The sequence below is a fragment of the Colossoma macropomum genome, unplaced genomic scaffold (assembly GCF_904425465.1).
Source record: "Colossoma macropomum unplaced genomic scaffold, Colossoma_macropomum, whole genome shotgun sequence".
In the NCBI taxonomy this organism is placed as follows: domain Eukaryota; kingdom Metazoa; phylum Chordata; class Actinopteri; order Characiformes; family Serrasalmidae; genus Colossoma; species Colossoma macropomum.
Window position 1 is genome coordinate 24873240 of NW_023494786.1, and position 22468 is coordinate 24895707.

At 36.6% G+C, this 22468-nt stretch overlaps 1 protein-coding gene across 3 annotated transcripts in view; it reads left to right on the forward strand.

The window, feature by feature from the left end:
* gdpd5b (glycerophosphodiester phosphodiesterase domain containing 5b) overlaps positions 1 to 22468 on the forward strand; it is a 68246-nt gene that overhangs the window by 26565 nt on the left and 19213 nt on the right. For all 3 annotated transcript variants that reach the window (XM_036564701.1, XM_036564717.1, XM_036564711.1), the window contains exons 3-8: positions 14270 to 14373; positions 16067 to 16160; positions 16940 to 16999; positions 17258 to 17356; positions 19406 to 19499; positions 21970 to 22115. In XM_036564701.1, the coding sequence (XP_036420594.1) occupies positions 14270 to 14373; positions 16067 to 16160; positions 16940 to 16999; positions 17258 to 17356; positions 19406 to 19499; positions 21970 to 22115 (597 nt within the window). The remainder of the gene's footprint in view (positions 1 to 14269; positions 14374 to 16066; positions 16161 to 16939; positions 17000 to 17257; positions 17357 to 19405; positions 19500 to 21969; positions 22116 to 22468) is intronic.

Sequence of the window (22468 nt, forward strand, 5' to 3'; positions counted from 1 at the left end):
ACTCCATAAATTGCAGTGAGGATTCTGTAACTGGGGGAAAAACAGGAAAGAACTAGGCATAATCTTTGCTATTTCAGGAACAGTGTTTGCTAATGTGAGTTTTTATGAACACATACACTACCATTCACATTTTTCAGTCATATAAAACCAGTTTGGTTCCAGATGAATGTATCAAATGATACCTATGTGATACTAATATGTGAGTCCTATACAACTTCAAATGTCTTACATTATTAGTAGGGCACTAAAAAAATAAATACTTATAGAAGCTTTAGTTGTCTGAGCAAAGCTGTTGAAGATTCTAAAATGAAGAAAGTAGCGGAACATCAGGAATGAAGTTATAATAAAATAATATCTAGAATTGATCATATTTCAAAAGTGGAGATCAAATCTCAAAGCAGAAACCTTGACAGGGTAAGTGTAAATATATTACAACCCACAGTTACTATTATTATATTATTTATCATTTCATTCACTTCTTGTCCATAGTATTCTTGAAATATAATATTGAATAAAATTGAATAAAACATCTAATATACCTGTAACCATTTAATCATGTTCTTGTCCTAAGAGACATTTTAGCAAACCATTTGTAATATTTAAATTCACATTATTATTATTATTGCATATAAACTATAACAAAATTGTTAACATAGCCTGTGTTTCCAAACCTTTGAAAGGTAATGTGATATTAGTCATATATGGAAATGTATCTGGTTCACAGGGCACAGGATACAAATTCACCAAGTCATAGATATTTGTCAGATCTTTTATACAAGAGCGTCACTCAGAGTGCACTGGACCTGCAGTGGATGTACAGAAGTCAGGCTAGAGGTCATACTTAGTCCATCAAAGCCTGGACTGTGTGTGAGATTGCATGTTCTCATGAAAGCCCTTTATGTTTGTCCCTTGATAGCACCTCTTTAACCTCCTCCAATGTATGTCGGTTGTTAAGGTAATTAAATCTTCATGTTGCCTTTAGCAGGGTTTTTGTTTATGTGAGCTCAATATCTGTTTTCCTGGCCAAGCAAATTAAATGGGCCAAAATGAAAAATGTAACCATCTCTGCATCTATTGCTAAAATACTTTCTTGCCTTGTACGAAGCCACAGTAGTCTCCAGAGTGAGATTTTAGAGTGAGACTAAAAAACTCTGTTCTGATGATGTATCTTGAATGTGGGACAAACTTTTGGAAAACTACAAGCACTTTGGAGTGGATACTTAAGGTGGTCTGTGTGAAATGTTGACTGGCTGGCTAATGCAGAAGCCAAATAGCTATCTTACAGCTAGGAAGCTGAATATGACGTCTGTATTTATTAGCCTCTACCTCATTGGCTACACTAGCAGTCAGGATATCTTTATCGCTGCACTGGGGATGCCCAGTGGTTGTAAGACTATTTATATGTATTTACATAATGCATGCTGATAACTGTAGTGGGAGAACAGTGATAGACGGAAACACAATAAAGGAAACAAAACTGTGTATTAAGTCAGGCTGAGATGCTGTGCTGCACCACAGAATGTTACATAACATATCAAATAATATATTAAATGCCAGTTTTAGGCTGGAATGCCCCTTTAAAGAGACTGTAGCCTGTCTTACAAAAATCCACTCCAGTTGCCCGTAATCACCACATGGACATCTGTCTCAGATTGCATTAGGAAAAAAAAGCAGCCTTTCCTGCGTATCATGTTTGTACTGCTTCTCTTCTTGTTTATCTGTTGTGTCAGATAAGCAAAAGCATCTGTGATGGCTTTTTTTTAGCTGAATTTTTGTAGCATACATTAGAGTTACATTTCCTACTCTAGGAAACTAATGAGTCACCTTTATCTCGATTTGGCTTAATGCGTTTAATGTTGCTGGCATCCTTAGTGAAAACTTCAAAGTCAAGTGACTAATTTAATTGGCTTTGATGTCAAAATGCATTTTTACCCACAATGAAGCTTTCATGGAGTTAATTAAAGCACGTGCAGTTCTAGTGTGATGAGTTCCTGCATTATTTATGTGAGAAAGAGATTTCGAGCTGTGCTAAGAGACTGCCAACAAATGGTATTATCCTCATTACCTAATGTAGTAGGAGAGGCCAAGAGTCCACCAGAGGATGTTCTACTTTTGGTCAGAAGGCTTAGTATTAAAATACTGTTGGGAGTATTTTTTCAGTCTTTTTTTTTTCTTTTTTTTCCCCAGCCATCACAATAAACACTTGTATATTTCTCTCATAAAAAGGAATCTCACTGAAAGGAATTTGTTGGGGACCCAAGTGGTGTGTCCCTTGGTGTTTGTTGTGTAAACAACATGAACTGTCACACCATTTATTTTCCTCCCCCACTGTCAGTTCAGTAGGCATGAAGTGTGAAACATGCTGAGCTGTTAATCTGTAAACTTGCAATGCTATTACATATTGCATATATTGTTACAGATATTCACTATTTCATTGCTGAAGAGCTCTGTTGTTGAGTGGAACGATATAGATATTTTAGGAAACGATACAGTTTTCAATTCTGAGGTCAAGATTTGATTCACAATAATCCAATTAAAATTGACTGAGCTCTAACTATTTGTTACACAGATTGTTTTGGCTCTGATAATTAAGCTCTCAAATATTGTTGATGCTTGGATCATGCGTGTGCCAGCACTCAAAACAAGCCCCAAAGCCCTAGTCTTTATCAGTGAAATATTGGTGAAAAATTTAATTTACACAGTCTTCCAAATGTGGTCAGTCTGCCAAAACAGGTTTGGTGTATAAACTTTAGTGTTTGAGCAACAAGGCCAATGTTGGTCTGGCTTGCTGGTTGGCTTGCTGTTTAGCAGGACTTTCCCTGTAAACATGTTGGGTGTTTTTAGGTTCTCTCCCATTCATTTTTCAACCAGTGAACTGTCTCCTCCTCCTTTATAATGTCTCCACCAACTCTTATGTAGTCAACCAACCAAAAAATGTCTGGCATCCAAATTTGGCTTTAGTTTAACACTGGAGCTCTAAGGCTAATGCTGCTAATGAACATTAGAGGTCAATTGTCACTCAAATCTTTTCTTTGAAAACATCCCCAAAACGTCTCTTAACCCACTCAGACCTTACCCATGTCTTAATTAAGGTTGTGCTGACTTGCTGATCTGGTTAAGGATACAGTATGACTTACTGAGAGCTAAAATGGACAAAACTTTACCGTATAGCCACTTCAGACAGCAAGAGTTGTTAAATTAAAAAAGTGTTAAATTCGACTGCCCATTGCGTACACAGACGTTGTACAGGCATATGGACGCTACAGATAGTGTTTGTGTTAATCCAGCATCCATGTGCATGTGTGAAAAGAGCCAGATTCTTTAGAGGCGTCAGAATTTAGTGCAACACCATTGTCTATAATGGCTGACAGATCAGCTACACTGTGAAGTTTTTCCATTGTTATAGTTCACAGTAAGAGATACTGTGTCCTAAACCACATTAACACCACCTTAATATAGACTTGGATGATGTTTAAATGGGTTGAAAGAAGTTGTGGGGGTGTATTTATGTAAAATATTAAGGTGTCTGTAGACTTCTAGTGTTTGTTAGCAAAATTAGCCTCAAATCTCCAGTGATAAACTACACTAAAAATGGCTCATCAGATCTGCCTAAAAAAAGACTTCATGTAGTAACAAGTAAATGAACTAGTTTTATTCAACCTAAATAAATATTTTGAATGAACGATTCTTTCAATCAACATAGTTTTTTTAAGTTGAATAAAACTAGGTCAGTTGCTTGGTACCACATGGAGTAATCTTTTTTAGGTAGATCTGATGAGCCACTTTTTACAGTGCAAAGAAGCAAATTTGGACACCAAACATGTCTTGGGGGGGCGACCACATCTGGGGTAAGTAGAAAGTTTTTGTAAATCTGATTTTTCATGGAACCATTCCTTTAACGAAAAATTGATTTGAGCGAGGGTGCCTGCATAGTATGAGCCCCTCCCCCATCCTTCCACTACTCAAGATGATATTACGAAAGATGATAAATCAAAGACCCCATAGAGAGAAAATTGGTGTAAGGCAACTGGTTCACACTTAAGTTAGTAGATGGCATTTATTTTTTGTAACATTCACAACTATTTGAATGGTTTTATTTAGAATCCGCTCTGCTACAATAAGGAGTAGAGTCATACACCCCTGTCTTTCTAAAGAATGTCTCTTGCCCACACTTTTGCATGGAAAAATCTCAACAAGCTTCGCTCTGTTAGGCGACCTCGTGTCAGATAAATGCACATCATGAGCCAGGTTTTCAAAAAGGCTCTTCCTTGGCCTGACATGAGTGGGTGTCTCGGCCTTGTCTCTAGCCTGTAGTGGTGCTCCTGTTTTTATGCGCTAACCTTGGACTGACTTTGTTCAGTCAGTGGTGATTTGAAACCTCTCAGGCTCTGTATAGCAATGCATTTACATTTTGGTCATTTAATAACATTCAGTGAAAACTCCCTAGAGGCTCTTTCAGTGGATGATTAGTTTTGTTCAGTAGTGCTTTGCATGAAGTAGCATTATTGTGGATATTTAAGGAGGGAGGTTATAATATCCCTCCTGGGTGAGAGTGGCTGGGCAGAATTGTCTCTAAAAACACCAACTGGAAAGATGGTGCAGTAGCCATGAGAGCAGCCATGGTTTAGAACAGCAGCGGCAGTGTTGAGTGGATGTGACTGAGCCTAATTCATACTAAGTATGTGAATTTTGGAGGGGCAGCAACTAGGGGTGAGCGATATGGCAAAAATATTTAGTAGTTTTTGATCATTTTATAAGATAAAATTACTTAAAACTTGCAAAGAATATCTAAAAAAAAAGGTTGAATAATCTTGAGTAATAATCTTTTCTTAATAAGAAATATTAGATACTCTTACACCAGAGATGTATGATAAATTTAAAGTTTAGCTAACCTTAAGTATGTTGTACTGTTTGTGCTTTTTACTGATGATTTTACTTTTTCCTAATGATCAGCATTTCAAAGACTAAGCAGTCGCGTCCTCCAAAGTGTAGGAGACCTGTTCTAGCAGCATCTGACTAGATCAGTGAATGAGGAAATGCGTTAAGCTAAAAGGAGAAAGTTATGGCTATGGTTTCCATTCAAATTCCACAGAAGGAAAAAGAAGCAGTGTCCAGGTTTCCTGTTGTGCTCTGGCTCTCTGCTGCTGATATAGTGTCGTCAGCGATTTCAGCTCCACGTGGGTCACTGACTGGCAAGTCCACCTCAGCCCCAGCCCGCAGAAACGACCAGTTCAGCTGTCTGAGAGACACGCTCTGCTTTATGTCCTGAATACACTGTTGTTCAAAGAAAGAAAAGAGAGAATTACACAAAGCAGTGATGTAGAATGAATTTAGTAAACTTTCTCTGAAATTCAAATCGCATTTTAAGTCACATGTAATGATCTTTGTTTCTAGTCAGCCAGTTTTTAACACTGTGACAGCGAAGCTTTTCAAACAAACACATTTTTATATGTACTGTACACTTTTTTTTAGTAAAAGCAGTTTTAGTAAAAGCATTTAACTAAACTTAATTTATATTTAGCTTTAGCTTTCTTTTTTTGCTTACTGTAAGCTTTCCTGTAATTGGAATTTTGATTCTTAAGATCTTTTCAATCCACACTGTAAATGAAATTTATGTACTGAAAAGGTTTATGTTTATAGGCAGTTAATAAAGAAAAATGCAGCCATTGCCTCTGAAATCAGTGGCAAGCCCGTGCCACCCCTGAAAAATCACTGTAAAATGAAAACCTTGTAACACAGTTTTGATTCCTGCTGACCCAAATGTAAACTTTCATAATGAATGGACCACAACAGATGGTCTAAAATTACTTGGAATAAAATCTTGTTACATTAAAGCTGCACTATGTAACATTTAAGCCAGGGTTACGCTACACAACTTTTAGCCCCGATTCTCAGTCTGTGTTAGTCTGCAGATTTTTGGGTCAGTCGAAGTCGACAGTTGGCGAGAAAATCGAGTAGTGTGTGAGGGGCGCAGACTCAGATTTTTGGCCTCCCAATCACGTTTCAGACCAGTCGGAGTATATAAAAACGTTTGATTTTTTTCGACCCGACTGTGTGTGGTCTAGTAGTGTAAACCGGTCAAAGACTCAATCTGAAAGACTCCTTTAACAGCCAATGAAAACAGAAAATGTGAAAGAAAAAATACAGCAAATAAACAAAGAAAAATTGTGAAAAATGTCACTCGTGTGGAGCGCAGCTTTTTAATGAGCTGAGTTTAAGGCACGAGCACAATCGAGTTTATGTACATTTAAAACTCAAAAAGTGGTCACATTTTTAAATCAGTGAGCCTCACTTAAGCATGTTTACCTACTGCTTTTTTACTGTGTCAGCGTAAACAGCAGAGAAAACAGCAGCAGCAGCAAGTCGCTCCACGTTTGTTTATTTGCGTCTCCTAGTAATGGGAGAACGCGAGAGTTAGTGTGAGTTTGCATGACTTTACGCAAGTTTCATTCGTTTCAGCAGCAGCTTAAAATTTGAGCAGTGTGTGATCTCTAATCGTTTAGTGTCTGATCCCAATATTATAGTTTCCCAAAAAATCTGTACAGTAAAAATGTACCATCATTATTTCATTCATGTAAGGCATGTACAGACAAAGTAACTTACAGCAACTATTACAGTAAAGTTTACAAATAAGTTAAATCTGATTACAAAACAATGTGCACAAATTGAGTAGTTGCTCTTGTTCAAGGGCTTTTTAACAGCATTGCATTCAAAACTCAATAAATAAAACCAGTCGGATATTGTGAGATGCTCAGTCTTTTTGTAATCTGTTAAGACTTTAAAAGTCATGTAGTGAACCCAATGCTTAAGGGATTTTGTGACCGCTCTGATGTAAATGTGTAATTGAACGCAGAAGAATGTTTTGTAGTTGTGGCTGTGCTTTGGACCTCTACGAGTGGTCGATTCTGATGTTCATGCGTGCATTGAAAGAGTATTCAAAGAGAACTCTATTAAAACTTGGTGAAAGACGTTTGATGTGGTCTGTAAAACTCCTACGAAATCCAACCCAACATCTCAGACTTTTAAATGATTATTTCAGGCTTTACAGGGTGACTCTTAGCAGCTCATGCATGCCATATTTTAGCATGTTTTAGTCCTCCTGTCTTAGTAATGCTGTTTCTTTCAATTCTTACAACAAAAAAATGACACAGTGCAGCTTTAACTTATATTAAACATTAAGAAAGTGCTGGCCGTTCTGGGAATGTTCTATGTTTGTTTTTTTTTCTGATAGCGACCATATATATGTATGTGTGCTTGTATGTGCGTGTGCATGTGATCAGATCTAGATTTGTAAGCCTGAGAACTGGGGTCCTGCCCCTAGGGCCTCCTTAAACTCTGGCCTTGTGTGGCCCTGTCTGTGAGACCGTTGGTGATGCAATGACCATCCATTTTTAAGCATCCAAGGCACAATCTGTAGCAGCAATCGGAAACTGGGATAGACATACGGGATGGCATTTTTCACATATTCACCTGGTATATGGCTTTACAAATGCACTGCAGATAAAGATCGGCTTTTGCTGTGGCCTTTTTTTTTATGCTAACTATTGAGCTTGCCTCTATGAGGCCTGCTTTTGTGTGGGCATCTCTGTCCTGCTCCACTGAAAACTGATCCTTCCTCAGTAATAATTGAGAGATTTTCCATTTACCTAGTCCTTTACCATGAGCACAAAGGGCCTGTAAATAGGACTGCACTGTTTTCCTGGGGCCTACGGACCGTAAAAGCCAGGATACCGGAACAGTAATAGTATATGGTGGTAGTAGACTTTATGTGGGTGTTCGCAACATGTAGCCTTCATAACCTTTCAGCGTCTCTAGCTGACATAAAGGTCAATTCTTCTCTCGTTTTCCTTGCTGCGGATGCATATACAGTATATTATGTCATCACTTTATGATTTCGTGTTGTATTCAGTGAAGGTTAAGGGCAGAGTGTCTTCTCAGAAGTAATGTGGAATGACAGGTGGTAACGGTGCCCTCTGGTCCATCTGCAGAGCTTCAGACTGAGCCAAAGGGAACAGATCTGCTCAGCCAGTCAATACAGGGTGATGTTGAAGTGCTTGCAGACATTGTGTGTACTAACAAGGAATGCGTGTGTATGTTTTCTAAGATATTTTGACTATAAATAAAGACTGAAATATGATAACTTTGATCATATCACATTTCTCAAGAATGCAGGAAGCCAAGATCTATAACTGAAATTGCCCAACTGTCCTTTCTTTTTTTTTCCTCATAGAGGTCTAGGAGAAACTGCGAGTATCAGCGGATACAGACACCAAGCCCATATAAGCTATTTTTAAGTGCTAGGCAATATTATCTATTTTTAACATGGATGCGTCAATGTAAGAATTGTGGGTGCCCGTATTCAACATTTTTTCATGTATATATCTGCCAATTCCAGTGCTGATACATAAATATTTATAAAATAGAAAAATAGAAATTGGGAGCACATCTACTCAAATTAGAATTATGGACAAATGTAACATGTATTTGCAGAGGGTAACAAATGCAGTAAAATAAATAAAATGAGATTTAGCTCTTTGGATTTAGCTCTTTAGCCAGAGTGCAAAGAATACATCATCAAATATCGATTTGAAATAATGGTCAAATCTAAACGTCTGTCCACTGCTGATGTTGTGTTGTTTTGTTTTGTTTTTTTTTTTGGTTTTGTTTTTTTTAAAGCAAATATCTATCTTGTTTTATTTGGAGCAGTTTACTTACACTCTTAGCAATAAGGGTTCTACATAGTACCAAAACAGGGTTCTTTGGCTTTTAACAATAGTGGAACCCTTTTTGGTGCTATAAAGAACCCTTTTCAAAAAGGTTCTATATAAAACCATCTACAGCACATTCTCCATCGATCTGATGAACTTTTAATGATGCAAAGAACCCTTAAATCATGCAAAGCGTTCTTTTGAGTGTTCATGGTTATATATAAAACCATTTTCTTTACTAAAGAACCTTTGAAGAACCATCTTTTTAAGAGTATACAGTGCATACCTACAGTGCACGTGTGTGCAGTATTCAGCTATTTTAATTGTATACAGGTTAGCTAATTAGTTATGTTGCATTACAAGCAATTCTGTGATATTTTATGATATGGAATGTCATCAGATTTGTTGTTTTTTTTCATTGGAAATCCGATTCTTCATTTATAGATCAGTGCCATTTGAGCTTTTTAGTTATTAAAAGGAGAATGTGTTGTCCAAGGTCAGCTTAACACATCCCAAACATTCCAGAGTGTAAAATTGAAGACATTGATGAAGACGTGAGATAAATGAATGCAGCCTGGTGAATATGGAAGCCTCTTTAAGGGCAAACTTCCAGTATCAGCACCTTTCTTTTTGCAAGGGGAGCTGAATGTGCCCTGTCAGACTTAATCCCCTCCGTCTGTCACCACAATAATTATACGGTGTGCATGCACTCCCTCTGCAGGAGGAGCATGTTTACATACTGCAACTGTGGGCTGTTTTCTTCTGAATCTGGCTCATTTACTGCAGTAATATGCAAAGTTAGCACTTCTATTAGCTTTCACTAAAAGACTGAATTCATGTTTACAGTGCTTTACAGTACTGAGACCACCCTTCATTTACTTAATTTTCAGTCCAAGTGGCCATTAAGTACACGTTCTTCATTTTTCAGCATCAGAAAAAAAGTAGAAAACATACAGTACTTTGCAAAAGCTTCTAATATTAGAATAAATACAAACAATATTAATACAGTATGTAGTGATTTTATATATGTCAGTGTGTTCATTTGACTATTTCCATACCTCTTCTCATGGCAGTTTAGTATTATTTGTAGTTATTTATACCTAGTTTGACTAATCAGTCCTTCATTAAATTTAATCAGTGTGCTGCTCATGGAATTCAACAAATCCATGCAGTGGCTTTGTTGATATATATATATATATATCTTTACCGAGATAATGGTAAATCTGGAATCAAACGTGTGTTCTTATAGCCAGCTCACAAGATAATATGTTTTTAATTAAACATATTTTAAACATAATTTAACAAAATTAAACATAATTTAACAAAAATTGTTACATTTTACTTATACTGTATTTATGTGTGTTTATTTTGATGTTATATGGTGTTTTACAGCACCATATCTGTAATGTAATTACACAGAAGTCCCAACAACAATTTTTTCCAGTATTTAGTGTTTCCATCCTTAACCTTTATTACAGCTCCCATGCTTTTCAGGAGTCTTGCCTTCAGCTTTTTTGAAGAAATCTGCAGGGATATGTTTTCACACCTCCAAATTCTAATGATTCAAATAATCCCACATTGAATGATAAGTTCTGGACTCTGGAATGGTCAGTCCAGAGAGCACCAGAACACTTCTTTTTTAATGACTTCTTGACAGCTACACATCCTTTCAGACTCATAGTGTTGAGTTGTCTTCTCACAGTGGAAGGATGGACAGAAAGACCTGTGGATTTTTTCAGATCTGAAGCAACAGTGGAGCTTGATTTTCTCCTCTCTCTCAAAGATGAAAGTTAAGATTTTTTTAAATTCCAGTTTTGGAATTATCCTGTCTACTATCCTTTTTACCTACTTTCCCCTCCCTAATTCAAATGGATTGTTTTATATTTAATCTCCTCAGAAATATCTCCTGAGGATCTCTGTCTCTATCTGAAAAATGAATCGTTTGTACTTTAAGCCATTTTGACTGGACATTGACATTTCTCTTGGTCTACGTTTGACCTTAATGCTCTTGAGCAAGGCATGCACCTCTGCCTGCTCTAGGAAAAGAGAGGTGCCCCCTATACTCTAACTGCTCTCTTTCTGAATGTGTGTAGCGCAGGGCTGCACAAAATAGCAAAAAAATCATATCACAGTACTTATCAACTTATTCATCATACGCAATACGTGTCACGACATTTCGACTTACAGGCACAGTGCACTAGTAGTGCTACATTTGAAAACATTCTTGTGTACAATTTCTGTTCAACATTTCACACATTGTACTACAGTAAATCCAACTAAACAGCATTAATTGCACTTTTTTTTAATGAAACAGTGGTCTGTGTTCTTTAATCATGCGCAGTATCCACATATGAGGAGTGTGTTACCACGACAACACGATTTATCATGACAGTGATACAATATTGCAATATTGATCACCTTTAAACTGGAGTATTTTTATATGCATATTTGAAATGCGAGATTAAAGTACATTCTGAATAAATAGCAGTATGGACCTTCTTTTCAAAGGCAGATGAAGTGGCCTGTATGTATGAAATATGTAGCCTATTGATGTTTTCTTCATAGTTTTCTTTAGGGTTGTGCTTGCCCCTATGCAAGTGCATGATTATTGTGCACTGTAGTGATTAACTCTTTATTTTCTCCTGCTTGGGAGACCAGAGTCATAAATGGATAAACACACACAAGAAGTACTCAGCATTTCTTTTTAGCATTCTTTTTAGTCATGTTGCAGAGCTTTACTCTCTGGAATGTGTAGCTATGTGCTAAGTGAGCTGCATTTCTAGACTGCTATGTAACTGGCTGCTCCAATCACAAGGATTCTTCAAATGCCTCAGAGATGTGCAGTCTCCACTTGGACCATGTTTAAGAATGCTATCAGAGTATCAGTGTAATCCTTTGCGCATACATCTGACCTGAAATATGTTTTAATGGTGGTAGAACTAACCTCCACATCTACAGAAATTGTGTTCAAATGTAAATGGTTGATATAAACTTTGTACACATTGAGATTAGTTCAGTTTATGCGGTAGCTTTTTAAAATCTATAAATATGAGCTATTACATATCAATCTGTGGCTATACTGAGCCTGTTGGATGGTCAATACAAACGGTAAAATGTTACTCAAATTGTACTGCCTGTTGAAAAAAGCCAGTAAGATATACAGGAGAATACAATATACTGCTTCATTAGGTGTGTGTCTGTGTAAGAGGATGTAAACTGAATACAGGAGGGAAATGTACCTGCTTCTGATTAGTTGAACTGTCAGCACTGACAGCATTTAATTACTGACAAATTAATGTTTTCCATCTGACCCTCTCTCTCTCTCTGTGTGTGTGACTATATCTAGTGTGATATTATATGATAGTGTGAGTGATATATATATATATATATATATATATATATATATATATATATGTAGCAGACTTTTTGCGACTCTGTAGCTTATGTTTATTTTATTAAAAGAAATTATTGAACATTCCAGTTTATCACTACAAAAACAATAGTAACACTATCAAATGTTTCAGTAGTGACTGTTTTGGTATTTACAATTTTAGCTTATTTGTATCATAACTCAAAAACAGCAGCCAGCACATGACTAGCACCTTGCCAAAACAGTTGCTCACAAATAAAATAATTATATTTTTCAACAAAACACAAAAAAGGTGACATAATTGCAGAAAATATGTTTCAGTAGTGACATTATTAATGTTCCGCTCTGATTTTCAGACTTTGAGATACATTACTTCAAAACAGTGGGATCTAACTGCTCACCATGTGGCAATGAGGGACAGGGATGCAGCCTCACTTCCTGCTCTAAAATGCAGGGGTGTGGCTAAAATAGGGCTCTGCCCATGGACTAAAAGTCATTGTGTTTTGGTAGTGACATGAAAACTTGGGACAGCATTTTTGATAATTTAATAAATTTTAAAAATAAAGAAATAAAAATAAACAAATAAGAACTCAAACACTTTACTACCCTACAGGAAGAAATGCACAGCAACGTTACATCACACAGAGTGAGTGAGTCTTATTTCAGGATAGATTCTGTAATTAATGAAAGCAAAGATATCCGATCCAGCATTTACTGCTGATATCAGTCTGATACTATTACTAAATTACTCAACTAGCGTTATGGAATAGCATAGTAGAGAAACGTTGACGTAGTAAGTAATAGTAAAGAAATACTAAAGAAATGTACCTGTATCAGTGATCACTGTAATATTAGGATTGGTGAAGAACACAGTCTCATTGTATTGCATTTCATTTTAAACAGGTCGGCTATAACATTAGTGCACTCAGGTATAGTTTGAGGAAGTGGTTCAATCCCTAGGGGTGGCGATATTTAGAAAGGAGAGAGGCGGCACTAATGGCATGCAATCCTATCAGCTTTTCACAAGAAAGAAAAACAGAGATTCAGTGAGGTCGTGGAAGAGGAGAGGGGGTCCAAACGAGTCCTTGGGGTCCCCCACCCAGTCCAGTATTGTACTGTTCCAGTGCCAGTCACACCTGAGCCAACTACAGAGAGCTGAACACCTGGATCCAGCTGTGTTAACAGCTAGAAGGGAAATGTGGTCTAAAGGGAGCTGCTTTCTGCTCTCTGTCACTGAAAGCGTGACAGTAGTTTAATCAAATCAGGGTTTAAAAGGAGAAAAAAATGACTCATTCTGTAAGCATTGTTGTCTCTTCAGTTGATTAATCTAAACAGCATTGCTTTCAGATGTTCATCACTCGTTCTAATGTGCTGTGACACCTTCTTTCACACCTGTGTCAAACAGAAGCTCACTGTTACATTAGTTAACAGCTATGGTCTTGTTCAGAGCTGTCTGCATGGCTGATGAAGAAGTATGAAATGATATGAAATAGCACAGCTGATTGCTCATCGGGGGCCTCCTACTCTCCTGTGTCCGACAGAACGGATTAAATCAAATTAATCTTCATAATGGGAGAGTGATGAAAGGGAAATCTCGTTTCTGGAGGAGCTTGATGGAACCAGACTTATTGTATTTCATAGTTTCATAGTGAATATATCTTAGAAACCTTTTTGTGTTGATTTTTCTTTTCTGTTTTCAGAAGATCTCTAAACTCGACTGATCATTTTGAAGGTGTAAACCTAGTTTGGTTCATAGCCACAGGGTGGATCAGTCTGTTTCTCATTCACTGATAATGCAGCTGAATGTTAAGCCAGCATAATTGTTGCAAAATATGTCCAAACCTCTGTAGACACCAATGTTTTTGTGAAAACAAAGGCATTAATAGGGAGTTTGTCCCCTTTTTGCTGCAGTAACAGCCTCTACTATTCTGGGAAGGCTTTACACAAGATGTTGAAACATTGCTGTGAGGATTTGATTGCGCTCAACCACAAGAGAATTAGTGAGCTCAGGTACTGGTGATTAGTTAGGCTCATGTGGGGCTGCATCATAGCAAGTTATTTCATTAATTAGATGCTTTTGGGCAACATAGTGTAGTTATGGTGAGAAGATGAACATGCGATGTACAACAAAAGGTTGCTATTTTCCAAATTCACTGACTGCGTATGTGTTTTTCTCTGTTTTCAATTGCAGTGGGAGTGTTTGTGGTCCTTCATTCTCTTTGGGACGTTTTTTCTGCTGTTGGTGTGGTTTTACTTTTGGTGGGAAGCACACAATGACTATAATGAATTCAATTGGTGAGTACAAGGTCATTATGTCATTATTTGGCCTTAATTATTTAAATATTACATTTTTGTGATGTAAAAGCAACATGGTAGGTTGAGTATTGTCTATGGAATTATGTTGTATACAACACTATTCTCTTCTTTTTTTAGAAAATATTAATGGCCTTTTAGTGGCTTTCATGGGTGAACAGATATTTTGGCACACTGCGCATGGTTCCCCAAACAGAATTCAGATAATCCTTCTTTTGCCTTAATCTGGACATGGATGGGCCTCTGTCAGAGGGGATTACGTGCAACTCTATTTCAAGACATGCTGAGTTGTTTTTTCTCTCTGTCTCTGCAGACTGTCTGCAAATCATAAGCACATATGTATGTATATATACAATTTTGATCTGAAGGTTTATGATTCAAAGTTGTTTCTAAAACTAACATAAATATTCAAATTGATGTCCAATATGACCAATATGTCTAAAAAATGTAACTACATAAACTACTATATTTAACTATATAAACAACTAGTTTTCCTTTAGGACACATTTATGGAAAAATGTAGTGTTGGACTTACTGTCAGCATATCATCATGATTACTATATGTTTCTCATTAAAAGTTAATTGAAGTGGAATGTCTGTCATCATTAATGCATTTCAGCCAGTCAGTTGCATTATAATGAGGCAGGGCAGTGTCTAAACATCTAAACATTTTGTGACTGTAGTGTTTCCATATGAAGTATTTCATAGTTTTGCTGATTTCATTATAATTCTAAAATGCCGAAAATAATAAAAAAAACTATTATAAAATAATAAATAAATAAATAAATAAAACGTTTTTGATGAGGTGTGTCCGAACTTATGACTTGTATTATGTATGTTGTCGCTGTCCAAAGAAGAACATGTATCTCCATTTTTGTTAGTTTTCTGCATCATTTGAGTATGGTGGCTATCCTTTACATTGTGTGAAAATTTCATGAAGAATAGACCAATAGCAGTGCTCTAAAATTACTTGGAATAAAATATCTTTACATTCATGTACAATAAAAGTGAAGAATGTTTTTGCCCTCTCCTGTAAAGTTTCCATTTTGGAGATACTTGTTTTTTCTTTGGACAGTGACCATACATAGTTTTAAAGCTCATGAGCTTATAAGACAAAATGAGTAAAATATTATATTTATTTGTTGTTTCTTCATTTAAATTACAGATGTTGGCTCACATTCACATACATAAAGAACAACCCTGATACACCAGCAATAAAATGTGCCCTCCTTCTTTACGCCAAGGTCTCCTCTTCAGGGTCACCCCTCTCTCTCTCTCTCTCTCTCTCTCTCTCTCTCTCTCTCTCTCTCTCTCTCTCTCTCTCTCACCCTCCCTCTCGCTCGCTCGCTCGCTCGCTCACTCACTCACTCACTCACTCACACTACATTTGGTATGTGACTGTGTCTTAAAGGGAGTCTTGACCTACAGTTAATGCCTGCAAGACCGTGCCATGGAATAAGTGATAATGTAAAAGAATGCAATTAGCAGGCAGGGCCTCAGTATGGCCTTCTCCTGCTGGGTTACAGCTGGGCTGCTCAAGGCCCAGAGATACTTAGAGACTTGTTTCACTTTTTGCGTTTCTCAGAGTGCAGTGATGACTCAGCTTTTCAGTTCCCACCAGAGTGTATAATCATCAAACAAATGCTGTTTAGGTAACTCTCTTGTGCTCTTACAGGTTTTTATATAACCGGTCAGGGGAGTGGAGTGACGGAACGGTTCCGATACTTGCCACAACAGCTGCAGGGTTTACATATATTGCATTTTTAATGGTGAGTTGTCATGTCATCTAATATTCACACCTCTGAGGCACTGATACTGTGCCATGGCTTTGGTAGGGTGGGGCTGCTTTTCTATAAGCTAGATGTAACATATAGACATCCATTCGCATGTTAAAAGGAACATATCATGGAAAAACAAACTTTCCTTGCTTTTTTTAATGTGAGTTTGATGCACATGTATGTGTTTGATGTACATGTTTTTAAAGTTTCAACATGTACTGTTCAGTCCCCAGTCCATACAGTCCATGTATGGAAGCAAACCTGCAAAACAGCCTGTTTTGAACTCACTGTTTTTGTGATGTCACAAAAACCTACCCATTTGCATGTTTCTGCTTATTCATGGCAGTTTAGCCCCTCCCATTCACATTAAAGTTGTAGGGTAACTAAGCTGCAGAACAGCCCATTCAATACAGGGCAGAACAGAGATCGATCAGAACAGATATCATTTACATATATCAGTCTCGAAGGCCTGGTACCAAAACAGCCTGCGGAATTCTAAGGGATAAAGAGAGGTCAGAAAATGGTCATGTAAAAATGAATTTTTGTAAATAAAAACACACAAACATCAAAAATTGACCTTGGGGAACAAAATAAAATAAAAGAGAAATGTAGGACACGGGCCTGTTAGAATATCTGTAGTTCAGAATGTGTTAAATTAGCTTTGTGCCGTCACAATATGTTTATTTACACATGTGAATATGTGCTAACACCATGAGTTCTAGTAGTTGGTGGTTCACTTGTTTGCCTTTGCTTTTTTATGTGTGTTGCAGGTTTTAGCACTGTGTCACATAGCGGTTGGACAGCAGCTGAACTTGCACTGGCTCCATAAGGTACCTGTCAGCCTCTTCGCTGTGTTCAGCCAAACATAGCCCTGTCAGGGCGTGCACACAGACCAAGACCAGTCAGCCTTCACACACTAGCACACACAAGGTCTTTTCCCAGAGGCTCAATGACTTGACATGTCCTGTCAAATCATAGATAAGACAGACAGTTGTCTTTTTTTCTTTGTATTGCTGTCGTTTAAATTATTATACTGATCCCTTTGATTTTGTGACCTGACTGCTCTCTCTATCACTTTGATGTCTTAGATTGGAGTGACTGCAGCTCTGTTGACTACAATCATCGGAGTGATATCAGTCAGTCAGATGTGGGGAGAGGAATGGGATGTCATCTCAATTTCTCTCCAAGTATGTACTATATCTTAAGCCCTTTAGTTCAGCATTATCCATAAAAGGGAATTCCACTGATTTTTCATAATTTCTGCATAATTCAGTTGTTGAGATGAAAACAAAGTTGTTCAGAATTTTTTTTTATGTGAAACGGTTCATTATAGTGAAACTGACCAACTCTGTTTTCTTTACATTAGTGATGATAGGAACCAGTCAACGACTTCTTTATTATCCAAAACATCCAGTGAATCTATGTGTTTTCTGAGTTTTTATCTGTAATATCTTTCTATGAAGGAGCTTTTAGAGGCATTACATTCTTTGGATGTCTTGTTCCTGTCAACCCCACTGTGATAATTTCACACTGACGTGAATTGTTTGCGTCTTAGCATTTTAATTGTGCAGAAAGGTTAATATGTTGCCCTTTATTGACTAAAAGGCATCGGAAGCATTGGATTGATTTTCTGGGTACATATTACTCCTGGTTTTTAGCTAAATTACATTAAATATCAATGGGATACCATATGCTACAATTTCAAGATACAAACAGTGTCAATGGCATGATACTCTCAAGGATACGTCTTCATTGCTTTCATTTATGGAACATAATTCCTTAATCAATTTCAGGTATACTTTTTTAAGTTGCATTGACTCTGTGTACCCTGTTCTGACTCCAGGCTTTTTCTCTATTTAAAAAAATAATTAAAAGATACAGACACCCTTCTATAGAAAATTGAATGTAGTATGCCTTTAAAACTTATTTAAGGTACAGGATTGGACCATAAGGACCATGTTGTACATTTAAGGGTACATTTACACTATTTAGACCTTGGGGAACTGAAATTTACCCAGACAGTGCCCTTCTCCAGAAAGTGTTGAAAGATCAGTGTGTCTGAAACTATGGTATCCGTAAAATATAATACATAAGTATCCAGGTAATGTTACTACATCTGGTAAAAATCTGAACTGAATTAAGTCCCATAATAATTCCTGCAGAAAATTGTAAAAATTCTTACTAACAGAAAATATTAGATTTTGAAACTTGTCAACCAGTAAATAAAATGCATACAAAATATGAGACACTGAAAATGCTAGACGCTCCATCTTCAAACGTTTAGAGGGTTCACAGGAGATTAGCTGTGACCTTGCAGTCTGTCTGCAGAGCTATACGCTCCAAGCAATGCCAATTAAATCAGACAAATACAATGAACTGCAGGTGTAATGATAAATATATTTTCAAGATTGATATAATTTTAGGTTCTTGGGTAAAGATTTTGATATTTTGTGTGTTTAAAAAAAGGTTTCTACTCTGTTTCAGATAAGTTAATGATCTCCAAAAAGTTTCAGTGCCTGCTATTCTAGCTCTCTAACAAAATAAGCCCCAACAATCACGACCCTTAAAACTTATAAATGTCTTAAAAAAGAAATCCCAGTCATTTGCATATGGGTGTGTGCATAGCAAAGCCCAACACTGTCAATAAATATGTACACTCACATGCAAAAAAATGGGCCAAGACCAAAATGGCAAAACAGTAAACTTTTATTGGTCTTAATAACAAATCATTAGTCAGTAAATTAACAAGAATTAAACGAATAGATAAAGTGAGTTATTATGGGATAGCTTTTCCTTTTTATTTTTTTTTTAAATGTCAAAGTTTTGTGGGTAAACTTGCAGGCAGCCTTTTACAGAAAGAAGTCAGTGTTGTTCCACTCAGCATTGATGGCTTCAAAGAGCTGAAGAACATTGCCAAGTTAGTTTGTGTTTAAAATGAGACCAACGATTCTCTGTATGGTGTAAATCTGGACAGGTCTAAGCCATTAGTATGCACAGAAGTGTAGTATGTAGCACTCTACCTTGGAGATAACAGAGGTCTAAGCTTAGGCTGTGTCTGGAAGACCAGCCACTAGTGTTCAATTTAATTCACCACAGGGCTTCTGGGGTTTTATAACAAATTATAATGCTGTAAATCTGATTCAGCCAACCTCAATTTCCAGGCAATTGTGTGGTCTGCGCTCACATGACCACCAGACTGCATTTTACATTTGTATGTGTGTTTGTGTGTGATTCAGGCCACAGGACCGTTCCTGCACATAGGCGCACTGGCTGCAGTTACAGCTCTGGCCTGGCTGGTGGCTGGACAGGTGGCTCGAGCTGAGAAGACCAGTAAGCCAGTTTATTTCTCACCAGTCAGAACACTGACCTCTCACCAGTGTTGAATAAAGCACCTAACAGTCATATAACAGTAAAAGTAATAGTACTTTTAGGTAGAAGTTAGTACATTGCATGTATTTCACATGCACTAAAGCAACAAACGTACAAATAAATATAAATGCCATAAATAACAAAAAAGAGTAAGATCTGTATATCTGTATATCGTCGCTTTCCAAAGAAAAACTCAGAAATGGAGTTTACAAGAAAGAGCAAAAACAGTCTTTACTTTTTATGTAAGTTAAGATAAAGAGATTTTATTCCAAGCAACTTTGGAACATTCTTTTGGTTAGTTCATCATGAATTTTTTACTGAATGTAAAAGTCAGCTTCTGTGCTCAATGTAGAAAACTAAAAATTGAAAAAAAAACGACTTTTTTTTTTTTTATTTGTAGTCAATAGGCATTATTTAAAAACTATTAAAGGGCCTGTATCATGGAAACCCATGATATCTTTTAAATGAAAGAGTTTGATACTGCAAGTAAACATTGTTAGTGTATTTAAAACCATTGTGTTTTAAATACAGTTATGGAATTTAAGTTGGAAAATAGCCCATTTTGAATTCTTTGTTTCTGTGATGTCACAAAAACCAATATATTTACATATATGCACCCATCCAGCGTACAGCAGTTTAGCCCCGCCCACTCACACTGAAGTTGTGAGGAGTGTTTTAGCCCGATACAAGTTTGAACAAGACACAGTACAGGACAGAGCTCATTTACATATCAGTCTTAAATGCACAGTAGCAAAAAATATATTATTATGTGAATTATGATTGTTTTTGGTACAAATGCTCACACAAGCATAAGTTGGTACCAGAGAAACAAATAAAATACAAGACAAAAACGTGGCCCCTTTAGCAAAAATAATCCAGTCTGCCATCTTCTTTGCACAGAACAAAAATGTGTTATGGGAGTAGCTAAAGTCTGTGGTAGGAGAGATGGGTAACTGACTCATTTGTGCTGCTCTGCCATTTTATTTTTTATTTTTTTTGTTTACTGCTGTTGCAAAATCAGTGCAAGGGTTTGAGGAACTGTATTGAAATAAAAATGGTCAGTTGCTTTTCAAATGTACAAGAGTTCTTTAGTAAAGATGATGGTTCTATATAGAACCATGAACACCCTAAGAGTAACATTGTTTCTGCTATGTTACTGTACAGCACTGCCTGTCATTAATCAACCTCCACTGACAAGGTGTTAATTATTAATGAGGCTTTGCAGAAGAGGAGCCCCTTTTTCTGAACCAGGGCATTCTTGTGTTCTGTTATCACACTGAGGGACATTGTGTAGCTTCACCTGCTAAATGAGTGATGTGGTTAATGTAAAATGTTCTAGAATGTTCTCTTTACATCAGTGACACTTTCCCAGTGTCGTCCTTGTTCATTTTTAACCAAGAACTAACATCTCTGCTATGGTTCAGAGGCATCTCTGTTGGCACCTGGAATGGGACATTCTATGGCAATTTATAGCACATCTGTCTCAGCTGTAGAATTCCTGGTATAAACTGCAAAATACTGCTTTTGATGCTCAACCAATTTAAGACATGAAGCCTCTAAAGAAATATACCATACACAAACTTTGATATCACAAGTTTGGAGTCATATTGGTAATTGTCTGTGTCTTATGTAATATTTACTTAAATAATGGAGATTTAAATATATTTAACTAGACACCAGATGGTAGGTGTTTTATTCAGAGTTTCAAGAAGTACATTGTAATTATCTTTTTGTAGCCATTTTTTTGTCATATTATTTGCTTTGAGATTTGATTGCTGCTTATCAAATGCAAGGCATTCTGGGTGTTCATTTCTTATATTAATTCTTTATATTATTCTTTCTTATAGTAATTTCTAGTTGTATACAAATTTGTCAGTTTAATAATAATAATAAATAAAAATATATAATTTCTTATTTTTACAGCTCATTTACAAAATATAAATAAAAATAAAGATACCAAAAGGGTTCTTTGGGCATTGCCATAGAGGCACAACTTTTGGTTTCCTAAGGAACCCTTAAATGGATGGTTCTTTGGAGAACCACTTTTTGTAAACGATGTGTTTAGTTTAATGGACCTCCACATACTGTAAAGGTTCAAGGAAGAAACCTTTAATTGGTACAGAACATGGTGTGAAGGTTCTTTAAAGCTTTAAAAGGTTCTGCACACTTGCAAACCTTTTTTTTATGTTTTCTCAGGTTCTATGGCATCGCTCAAAAAAAAAAAAAGTGTAGAGTACCTGCGTCATGTTAGAAAAATTTTATTCATGCATTTTTATTTCATGTTTTTATATTTTTTATGTTATTGAAAGCAGTTTATAGGTTTAAACCTGTGTTGGGCTCTTAAATGTAACTCTGTACATGTGGCTTAGGTTTTTAATATTGTTTTACTGTAAGTGGTGTACTGAGTGTAAGGCTGTCCTCTGTTCTGCAGGGTTTCAGATAATAGTTCTGCTGATCTACCTTGCTGTGCTCCTGAGCCTCTATCTGACCCCTCTGTCCATCTCCTCACCCTGCATCATGGAACGGGACAGCCTAAAAGCACGTCCAGATGTTATTGGTCACCAAGGAGCTCCTATGGTAAGTTTTGGGCACCCCGTGATTGACATTTTCATCATAATTTATTTTCAAAGCCAGTTTTTTTTTCCATATAACACTCATCAAATATTAAATTTAATAAGTAACTAAATAATTCAAACATGGCCTCATTCAACATTCAGCATCTAAAAGGAGGATTAACAGTGTGATGGGGATATACAGCTTCTACAGCTTAACATTCATCACATAAATAGGAAGTGAGCTATACCTTATGTTGATTGTTTTTAGGAGCATAAAGTCACAAATCCTTCTTGTCAGAACAAAAATTTCCATTTTTGTGGTTTTATTTATTTATTTATTGCATAATTTAAAAATGGCAGCTGCCCTTTACATGG